Consider the following 11,435-nt stretch of genomic DNA (forward strand, 5'->3'; position numbering starts at 1 on the left):
AAAAAAAAAAACATGCTGATGAGGCTAAGGAGAAAAAGGGACACATAGACTCTTCGTGGGAATGAACTCGTTCAGCCACTGTGGAAAGCAATTTGGAAATTTCTCGAAGAATTTACAACAGAATTACCATTCAATCCAGCAGTCTATTACTGGATATATACCCAAAACTTTCATTATCTTTGATGATGTTAAAGTTTCTATTAAAGTCAATAAAGTTCTTCCTAAGAAAAAATTGGCTCCATTATTTAGGTAAGTTTGTAAATGTATCGTTTTTCAAAATCCCATCCTTATTAAACACTTACCTCGAGTTTTTCAGGAAGACACATGAAAGCATTCCTAACGGTTGTTAAGCTGCAGCTAATACCAACCTTGAAAATTCACAATCTATGGCAAACAAAGACTGACACCAAAATTATCCATCTCAGTAAGAACAAATTTTCCAAATTCTAACTCTTCATTTACACATACATTTATTTAACACCTATCACATGCTACTCAAAATAAAACATTGCTCATTCTGGGCAAACTCATTTTTTAGAGTATCAAAAACTCCTGCACACAATAGGAAATCAATCTTTAACTGGGTCTCATCTCCTGACCCATATGAGTCAGTGCCCAGTGTTTAAACTATAAAATGGGGAGAAGGGTGGACTCCCTTGCAGCACTTTCTCACTAGCCTGCAGACCTTTACAAAGACCAATCAAGAAGAAGAAAAAGGAAATGAAAGACAAGAAGGTAAAGAAAGAGGAGGAAGAAATAAGAACAAAGAATAGGAAGAAAGGAGAAGAAAGAAGGAAGAGGAACCAAACACTTGAAGCTCATGTGAGAATGAGAACAAGTTTGACTTAAAAAAAAAAACACAAGGCTCCCTTTAAAGACCTAAGACCCAGATCAAGGGTGAAGCCAGAAACTTAGGCTCTTTCAGGTAGCTTTTTCAAGTTGAACCAGAAGGATACTAACCTGACCAGCCTAGTACCTTCTCTTTGATAATTTGCTCTCCGATTTCTCTGAGCCTCACCTGCCACCGCCCTTTTACTTACTGCCTGTTCCTGACCATATCTGATGATTCTAGATCATTCCTCAGACAACTGCTTGCCTTGCTCCCTCTCCAGCCTGTTAGATTAATGCCCCACCAGGCTATGTGTAACCTCAACTGCCACTTATGCCTGCTGAGGAGCCACAGCTGGGTTCCTCCACAGAACACTGACAGGATATCCCAAAGGCATTCAAAATCCACAGGGAAATCAAAGAAATATGCAGAACCAGGTTCTGTCAAGTGACAGCTCCTCCTGTAGCATCTTGCTATTTAATCCAAAGAAAGAGAAACCACACAGAGAAAAAAGCTTGAGCTGTGACCAACTTTTGTGTACCAGCAAATTGTGTGTACCAGCCTGACCTCCAACATCCTAACCTCATCCTAACCTTGAATTGCCTAGGTTAAAATCCCCTAGCCTCACTAGTGAAGGAAATGAAGGCAATTCCTCCAAAACAAGCCTACTTAAAAGGCAAATTGAAAACAAAAAAAAAAAGCAAAACAGAAATTGACCAACTAGAGGTAAAAGCTAGAGACATGGGGCAGTGCCAAGGAGAATAAGTGGTCTCACAAAACTCAACCAGGAGTTCTACTGCCTCAGCTAGAAAATTTTAAAACCACTTGCAAAATGTGAGCTCTCAAAGCCTATCTCCAGTAAAGCATCATCGATTTCTATCTTCAAAGAATTATCTAATGATCTTTACTTGGGACAAAAACTGCAACAAAAGGGCAATTATTGCTAAGTGCTAAAATCCCCTGGTACAAAATTAATTTTTAAAAAGAAAAAAAATGTTTATTTACCCTTGCTGATAAATATGATTCTGAAAATCTCTTCAACGCAAACAACAAGCATATTTAGAGGTAGAGGATAATGATTTACGTTCTTTATCCCTTCTCTTTCCAGTTAGAACTGCTGATACTTCTGGATCATGGTACAACATTTTCAATTTTATTTTCAAAATCAAGTTACAGACAACAGTCTGTCCTGGGGGAAACGAAACAAACTTCTATTTTAAAAGGAACTCTAATAATAAAATCAAAAGTAAAGAAAGGATAGCCAGAAGTCTAAAATCATTTTTTATATAAAATACTTCTATTTTTAAAAATACAGCATGTTGTATTCTATTTTAATTATATGTAAAATAACTGCAAGTTAGCTAAGAGGGAGACCTGGGCAAGACCAGGAGTATCTTGAAGAAATAATGTTAGGTATGTTCTAACACAAAGATACATGGGAAACAACATGTCAAATAAGTAGTACAGATTATAGAATATTATTTTATGTTGATTTCTAAAATGTGAAGAATCCTTTTCCCACTACCACTTATTACCTGTACAACCTTAGGCAGGTTAATTAACCTTAGTTTCCTCACCTCAAAATCAGCATAATAGTATCTACCTCATCATGAGAGATAATGAATGTAAATCAATACAATGCTTGGTACATGAGAAAAAAGTTATATATTATTTATATTTTGCATACATTATATTTATATATTATAAATGTTTATATTTAAGTTAATAAATAAATACTAATCCTTATTTTTTCAACTCTTTCCCCCAATGTTTGCTTTCTAGTGCTTTTATTATCAAAGTAAACACATTCAACTCTATGTTCCCAGAAGCTATCCTTTTTTTTGTTGTTATTGATTACACATCTCTTTTACCTGGATGATTTGAAATTTGGGACTCTGGTACTATTAGTCCTATGAAGGCATAAAAGATATTTTGTAATTTTGTATCTTTTCTTTTGGAGAAAAATGTATAAATACAGATCCCTGTTTAGCAATTAATTTTTCTACCTATGAAACTGTGACCACAAAAACAGCATATATGATTTTGGCTGCTGAATACTAATATGTGATTTACAATGAATGACTGTAAAAGACAGTGTACAAATCTACAAACAAACAAGACATGTGGCCTTCAAGAGGTGTTTTTCACCATTTAAATGTCAAATACGCTCACAAATTCCATTTTCATTTTTAAGATAGTAAAAATAAAGCATTCCTGTTGTGTTCACCAAGCATCTTCACTATTGTCTGACTTGAAATGTACATATATATTTTTCAAACACTGAAAGTCATTTATAGTTTCAATAGGATAAATGTAAGAAATCTTACTCCAGCGCCATTGAATGGCATCTAAAGAATTGTTGGTGGCCCCCTTCCATAAGACAAGTCTAGCATGGTGGTTAAGCACATAGGCAGTGCAGTAGAGCTGAAGCGCCTAGGTCCAAATCCCCTATCAGCTTTATGATTTTACAGATGATTTTTGTGAGGATGCAATGAATTAATGTACATCAAGTATTCAGAAGACCACTCAGCACATAAAAAGTAGCTATGAAAGTTATCATACATTTAACTGTGTTAGTATATAGCACATATAGTGACACTATTAAAAGTATTTTTCACTTTTTATCATTTCCTTTTCCTTCCACCTTCTGATCTTTCCTCTCAAGGACTCTATCTTCCCTTCCGCTCCATCGCCAGCCCCACTTTTATGAACATCTACCTGCTTTCCCTTTGGGGCTTATTCATGCTACTTAATGATAAATGTGGCCCTATCTAATTAGCCCAACTGGAGTTAGGAAATACTACTGACCTTACAGATCCCTGTTCTCAGTGTGTTGTGAGAAAAAAGCAGACCTCTCTCCTTCTAAGGGACTCAATTTTTTTTAAATGGCAGTAGAACTCTTGGCATTCTTTGCAATATGAGAAAGCAAATAAAACTAGGAACATTTTTTATCAACCTATAAGCTCTTAGAGTCATTCATAGTTAGTTTCCTATGTGTAGCTATACAGAAGTGATGAAAGACTGATTCCTTCTGTGCAGTGTAACCTCATTAGGCAGAATTTCAAAGACACCAAAAATAAATATATACAAATTGGAATTTCATAGCATAAAAACAAGACTAAGTGAAACTCCTACAATTCTAAAATTTGCTTTTTTTTTTTTAAACTATTTAATTAGAAAAGAAGATGGCTGGTAGAAGAATAAAAATTCATCGTGAAATGTCTCCTTCCTATTTACAGCAATAGAACAAAGTTCTGACTGGTGACAAAACTTTATCAATATTGAGCTACTTAACATTAACCAATGCACAGTATATTTTTTAAAAAAGATGTTTGTGCTACCCTTGCAAAATACTTCCAAAGTTGTAATTCCTAGGAGCCTTTTTCTGCCAGGGAAGCAGTACATCAATTTACCATCAAGCTGACTCAGTGCTCCTCAATGAAACAGCACAATGTTAAGTACAGCTCATCCATGCACAGGCATATGTATAAGGACATTGATAAAAATGGAGCACACCTACTGCTTACATTCTTGTATTTTTCCCATTTGTTACTGGTTATCAAACGCATGACAAACTATAGATCTATGTGCTTGGCACTTGACTACTTGGGAAGCTATAACACTTTCTAGGGAAAGAGACAGAGGAAAAAAAGTAGCCCATCTATTCACTGACAACAAAGGCTTCCAATGAAAACAATTTTGCTACTGGTAGGGAAATACAATCACTGGGTAAAACCAAATTATTAAAAATGTATGGGGTGAAAACACAACAAAATAAACCACAAAATAACTTATCCTTGATGTAAATCCGTGATGCTTAGCTGACAAAAAAGAATCATTAAGGTGCTTATTCAAAAAAATAGCAATTATGTGTATCAAATAATGAGTAGTATCAAACCATCAGTAAGACTCAGTAGGTGGTATCTTGTCTACACAGAAGTCCAGGTAAAAGGATAAAAGTTATCCTTTTGACATACCATTCTTTCACCACAAATAATTTCAAGACAGAAGAAAGACTCTCAATAATTCGAATATTCTAGTCTTGAGTGCTACTTTCCAGGAATGAAATTACTTTAGACTAAGTAAACAACTTTGAAGATAGCAAGGCTACCCACAATCAAATATAATTATTTCGACTACCATTTCTAGGACTTTGCGGCATAATAAACTTTAAGTAGTGGGCTGATCCTCCCACTTGTGATAAAAATAAAGTACATGCATTCAAGTAACCATACAGTAAAGAAATCATTTACAATATGTACTTATATCAACAGAATTACTATTTAAAACCAATCAAATTGTCAGCATTTAAACAGAACTACAATGAAAATCTCTTCCAAAATTTTTCTGTCCCAATTTAAGGATGAAAATTAAAACAAGGATACATTAAGAGTAAAATTAAGGTGGCTTATACCAACATAGTTCTTTGGAAGCTTTCTGAAACATTGAGTAGTACATTGTTGACTTCCATACTCTTTTTAACCTTTCAAAAAATTGACATATAATAACTGTACACATTTATGAGAGATTTGATACATACGGTGCATACTGATCAGATCAGGGTAATCAGCATATTCATCTTGATCAATAGCTTGATCTTTTTTATTTATTTATTTATTTATTTTTTTTTTTTTGAGACAGAGTCTTACTCTGCCACCCAGTCTGGAGTGCAGTGACATGATCTCTGCTCACTGCAACCTCTGTCTCCCAGGTTCAAGCAATTCCTGTGCCTCAGCTTCCCGAATAGCTGGGACTACAGGTGCCCACCACCACGCCCAGCTAATTTTTGTACCCTTAGTAGAGATGGGGTTTCACCATATTGGCCAGGCTGGTCTAGAACTCCTGACCCCAAATGATCCACCCACCTCAGCCTACCAAAGTGCTGGGATTACAAGTGTGAGCCACTGTGCCCATCCAATGGCTTGCTCTTAACAAGTGAAAAGTAATTCCTGAATTAGGTTAGATAACCTATAAGGTCTCTTCTATCTCTAGGACTATTTGATTCCACTTAGTTAAATATAAATTTGAGTAATTTGTAACATACTTCTGGGACTATGTTAAACTCAGATAATTAAGGCACCATTTTGCATTCAAGTGATGTCATAAAATATCTAAATAGTACTTAAGCAGCCTGAGGGAGCTAATGTTATTTAACAAAGACTCTTATAGTACTTACTCTATGCCCAGCATTGTTCTAAGTGCATTGTAAATATTAACTCATTTATTCAGTATTTTCAGTATATTTACTAAGTTCTAATGAAACTTAAAGATTATGTGAACATTTGTCAGTGAACTAAAGTACACAGCTACAGTCACATACTCTTTAAAATTAAAATTATTCATTCTGATAAATGGGTGATAATGAGGACAAAAAAATATTCATTCTAACAATTAAGATTATATGACAATAACACAAATCTGGTCAGTTAACTCTCCTAACTGAAATACTTTGACTGCCTTCAGGACAAATTCCAAATTCCTCAGCAAGTCATGAAAGTTGCACAGCATCTACTCCCTGCTTTCCTGTTTTATCTTATCTGTCCCTGAAATCTTTACTATTTGCAATTAACAAAAACATATCCTGATTCCCATGTACCCATGTACTTACTGCCTCTTTGGTTGGATATACTCACTCTTCCCTTTAATGTAGCAAATCCTAACTTACCCTCAAAACACAGCTTCCCCAGAGGGCCCAGCCTAACTGCTCACTTGGGTTAAGTACTAGCCTTCTCTGCCTTCACTGGCCTCTGTGATCACCTCCAGAAAATCACAGGGCAAAGTATAATTGCTTATTCACCCATTCATCTTCCACTTCTTTAAGAATTCCTTAAAGGCAAAACTGTGTCTTTTATCTCTAAATGCCCAGGGTCTTGCATAAAAATTAGTAGAGAGTAGGAACACAAGAAATGCCTTTTAGGCCAGGCACAATGGCTCACGCCTGTAATCTCAGCAATTTGGGAGGTGGAAGCAGGCAGATCACAAGGTCAGGAGACTGAGACAATCCTGGCTAACAAGGTGAAACTCTGTCTCTACTAAAAATACAAAAAATTAGCCATATGTGGTGGCACACATCTGTAGTCCCAGTTACTTGAGAGGCTGAGGAACAAGAATCACTTGAACTCGGGAGGCAGAGGTTGCAGTGAGCCGAGATCGCGCCACTGCACTCCAGCCTGGGTGACAGAGCGAGACTCCATCTCAAAATAAATACATACATAAATAAATAAATGCCTTTTAAAGAAACAAATCAACAAATGTATGTAAACTTTGTAAGTTCACAGAAAATCACCCTAATTTTATTTATGAAGCAGAAAGGAAGTTGATAAAAATATCTATAGGTGGCCAGACACAGTGACTCACGCCTGTAATCTCAGTACTTTGGGAGGCCGAAGCAGGAGGATCACCTAAGGTCAGGAGTTATAGACCAGCCTAGCCAAAATGGTGAAATCTCATATCTACTAAAAATACAAAAATTAGCCAGGTGTGGTGGCATGCACCTATAATCCCAGCTATTCAGGAGGCTAAGACAGGAGTATCGCTTGAACCCAGGAAATGGAGGTTGCAGTGAGCTGAGATCATGCCATTACACTGCAGCCTAGGTGACAGAGCAAAACTCCATCTCAAAAACAAAAAAAAAATCTATGAGTATCTAAAATTAAAATGCCATAAGTTATATCTATTTAATCATTAGGGAAATAACAAGGGCCATAAAAAAATCAACTTATGTTTTTCAATCCAATGATAGCTCTTAGAAAAACAAAAAATGCCAAGAGTGCAAGAAAACTCCTCTGTTTCTTAACTGTAGGAAAAGCTGGCCTAAGGTAACTAGGTCTTTACAAGTCTCTCAGATCTGGTCCTAGTTGTCAATCATTTCCACCTGTGGTCTAAGCAGCACGGTAAACCACAGTGGCTCCCAGGTGATACTGACATCGACATGTATTACTATGTGCCAGGCACTGGGATAACTTTTCATAATAATTACTATGATAAGATGGTATCATTGCTTTCTTTCTCACTTGAATTAATAATCTATTCATACTGTTAAACCTAAATTCTCCCAATTCAATCATACTTCACCAAAAATCAGTCATTATTCTCTATTGTGAGGTTTATTGCTAGAGGAATTAGAAGCTCTACGAGCACAAGATAGCTTCCACGTCAAGAATCCTGTGAATCAAAAAACTGCACAAATGGTCCTCCATAAATGGGGAGAAAAGAAGGAGGACTAACCTCCTCCAGTTCTCAAAAATGTTGGTCTTTCACCAACACAGAGAATACAGAAGGTACCCGAAGACATTTCCAGCACAAGTCAGAGGTTCAGTGAGTCTCCAGGTTCAATCCTGTGGATTACTTTTTCTGTACCTCTACTTCCTTCAGTCTCTCTTCCCCTGTTTTAAAGCACTGGCTACAACAGTAAAATCTTGAATGAGAAACTCCACACAATGAAAGGACTCCATGTCTTCATTAAAAAACTTGCAAGGGGAAAAAAAAGAAACTGAGGGGAAAGTGCCATACATTAAAAGACTTTTTAGAAAAAAAAAACAAAAACAAAAACAGGCCAGGCTCCATAGCTCACACCTGTAATCCCAGCACTTTGGGAGACCCAAGCCAACAGATGGGTTGAGCCCAGGAGTTCAAGGTCAGCCTGAGCAACATGATGAAATCCCATCTCTACAAAAAAAAATAAATAAATAAATTTAATTAGCCAGATGAGATGGCAAATGCCTGTAATCCAAGCTACTCAAGAAGCTGAAGTGGGAGGATCACTTGAGCCCAAGAGGTCAAGACTATGGTGAGCCATAATCGTGCACTGCACTCCCGTCTGGGTGACAGAGTGAGACCCTGTTACAAAAATTAAATAAATAAACGAATTGCAATCTACAAACATTATCTGGGTCCTGGTTCAGACAAACACACTTAAATATATACTCTAAATACATACTCTCTCTCTCTCTCTTTATATATATATAGTATATATATGTATATATATATACACACACACATCTAAACATTCACACATACACATATATACATATATGATATTTATGAGAACTGGAAATCTGAAAAACAGGATATTTGATAGTAGTAAGAAATTACTCTTAATTTTTAAAAATATAATAATATGGTTGCATTTTTAAAAGAATCCTTACCATTTAGTGGTATATTCCTAGAATTTTTATGAATGAAATGATATGATTTGTTTCAATACTATACAGGGAGGGAAAGAAAATAGAAAAAAAATAGGGTATAGACAAAACAAGATTGGCCACAAGTTGTTAACTGTTAGAGCTGGGGGGTTCATTAAATTATCTTACATTTTTGTGTTTAAAATTTTTTTACAATAAAAGGTTGGAAATGGGTGTGAACATATTTTTCCACAGAATTAAAATTAAATTCATTTTTATTAATTGAAAAATACAACGACATAGGGAAACTGTGTCCCCTGCTTCTTCAGTTTTACCACTGAAATGAGTCAAAATGGAAAAGAAAAATAGGTTTTTACCAAACATTAATTCAAATAAAAGGATCCTTAATTAAAGGCTTAACATATTAGGATTTCCTACTAAAATAATCTTTGATGGATATTATGTAGCCCTTCCAATTAATTTCCCACCTTCAATAACAAAATTTTAACAAAACCTACTATTTGGCTACCAATATGAATTTAAATAATATTTTCTATTTTTTACATATTTAATGTATACAGATAAGTTAGTATAATTATCACATCATCAAGACATATCTTAAAGTATTTGTGAATATATTTATACATGTGAAAAGGTATGGCTTGCCTTTGCTTCAGTCAAGTTTACAAAAATTTTCAAGTACATGAACAAGTCCTATCTTAATATGTACTTACAGGTGGGTGAGCTGCCTGATCAGCTGATGTATAGAAATAAAAAAATACACAGCTCCAGAAGTATTTACTTAAATTTGTCCATAAATTCACAGTAATCTTCAGGCATATCTGTGGATGTGTATCTTGATTTAAATACAGATACCCTAGATTTTTTAAAACATAATTTACAAATGCTCAACAAACAGCACAGCCTTAATTGAACCAAGAGAACTGCTACTAATAAATAAAGAGGGAGGAGCACACCTTTTTTAGAAGGTAGAGGTGAATGGGCACATCTCTGGTGTCCACAAATCTGAGTGAATAGAACCTTAGAGTTTAGCTTGTTTTTACAGTTTGGGTTTCTTAAGAACGTCTAGCATTGATTTTTTTTCCAATTTTTTTTAGTGTCAATTTTGAGTTAAATCACTTATGAAGTCTCTTTGAGGAGTAAAACAACAACAATGATGATTCAAACCCTGCCCAAATACTACCTCCCTTCTCCCTACTATACATGTCTGACTTTTGCTTGATAGATGTCACAGGGCTCTCAGCCTTCTCTGAGGTCACCGCATTGCTGAAAGCATCCTGCACAAGCTCCCCTCGGGCAAAGCCTGTGGTTCTTTTGGTTCTTTTTGGTACCCCTTTCCCCTTCTTTTTTGCACAGGGAGCGCCATGCATGACCTGCATGGGACTGAGCTCATTTCACCGAAGTAGACTTTGGGTCTCCAGGGCAACCGAGCGCAATGGTGGGGTCGCGGGTGGGCCGGGCGGCGCAGAGGACCACCTCCCGGACCCAGCCTCTCACCTTCTGGCCGCCGGGGTCGCCCCGCACCAGCGTGTCGAGAGCGTCGCGCTGAGTTTCGTCTTCGCCGCCCGAGCGGTAGATAAGGCGCAGCGGCACGATGCTCTGGCGCTCCAGGAAGCGGTCTTCCTTCCTCTTCTCTAGCTCCGTCAATAAGGCGTCTCCTCCAGGCAGGAAGGGAGAAAGGAGGGAGTGGAAAGAAAAGACGAAAATAATGACCCTGACCCGCACTCCTCCATCCTGCGGTCCTAGGTCTCCTCTACGAAAATCCCCACCGCCCCGTTCCTCTCGGAACCCATCTGAGAAGGACGCAGAGACACCAGCCGGAGAGCCTTGGACCGGCTCATCCGACAGCATCCTGGAGCGGGGCCCAGAAGAAGGGCACCCCTTTCCCATTCTCCCCATTCCTCTTCAGAAGGAGAAAAATAGGCTCTGACCAAAGGCTTCTAGTGCATCCGCGCGCCCCCACATATATATTTTTGCTCCACTTCTCACCACCCTCCCGAATTAAAAAAAAAAAAAAAAAAAAATCTCCCCGCGCACTCTGGAAATAGGGATGTCCCCTTTTCAATACGCCTAGGGGCTCCAAAGATCCCCGGGAAATGGTACAGCCCGAAGGCACAGAGGGCGGCTAACTTACCTGCTTGGCCGCAGCGCGCCGGGGGGCAGGTCCCTAGGGCGCAGAGCAGCAAGAAGGGCACGGACGCAGCCGCAGCCGCCAGCATGGTGCTGCCGTCAGCCCGCCTCGCCCGAGACGCTCAGCTCCTCATGCCGGGACCGGCGAGTCCGGCTCCCTCGCTCCGCGCCCCCGGGCTCCCCGAGGCTACCCCCTCCCAGCCCCAGTCGGTGCTGCGGCGGCCGTGGCGATGCAGCCTCCACCGCGGCTCAGTGCTGCATTGTGCTCCGCGGGCGCTTCCGCTGGCGGGGGGAGCGAGCGAGTGCTGCATTGGGCGGTTGGCTGTAGCTAA

At 38.3% G+C, this 11,435-nt stretch overlaps 1 protein-coding gene across 37 annotated transcripts in view; it reads right to left on the reverse strand.

Moving 5' to 3' along the window:
* ADAM22 (ADAM metallopeptidase domain 22) overlaps positions 1-11,387 on the reverse strand; it is a 279,921-nt gene extending 268,534 nt beyond the window's left edge. For 19 of the 37 annotated variants that reach the window (XM_078342931.1, XM_078342929.1, XM_078342926.1 and 16 more), the window contains exons 1-2: positions 11,108-11,387; positions 10,471-10,631 (exon numbers count right to left, since the gene is read on the reverse strand). In XM_078342931.1, coding sequence (XP_078199057.1) covers positions 10,471-10,631; positions 11,108-11,192 — 246 coding nt within the window. In that variant the 5' untranslated portion in view covers positions 11,193-11,387. Of the gene's footprint in view, positions 1-10,470; positions 10,935-11,107 lie in introns of those variants that run through there. The other 18 variants (XM_035253904.3, XM_009002525.5, XM_078342921.1 and 15 more) reach the window with 2 other exon arrangements.
* Between the last annotated feature and the right edge of the window lie 48 nt (positions 11,388-11,435).

Source organism: Callithrix jacchus, chromosome 11 (assembly GCF_049354715.1).
Source record: "Callithrix jacchus isolate 240 chromosome 11, calJac240_pri, whole genome shotgun sequence".
Taxonomy (NCBI): Eukaryota; Metazoa; Chordata; class Mammalia; order Primates; family Cebidae; genus Callithrix; species Callithrix jacchus.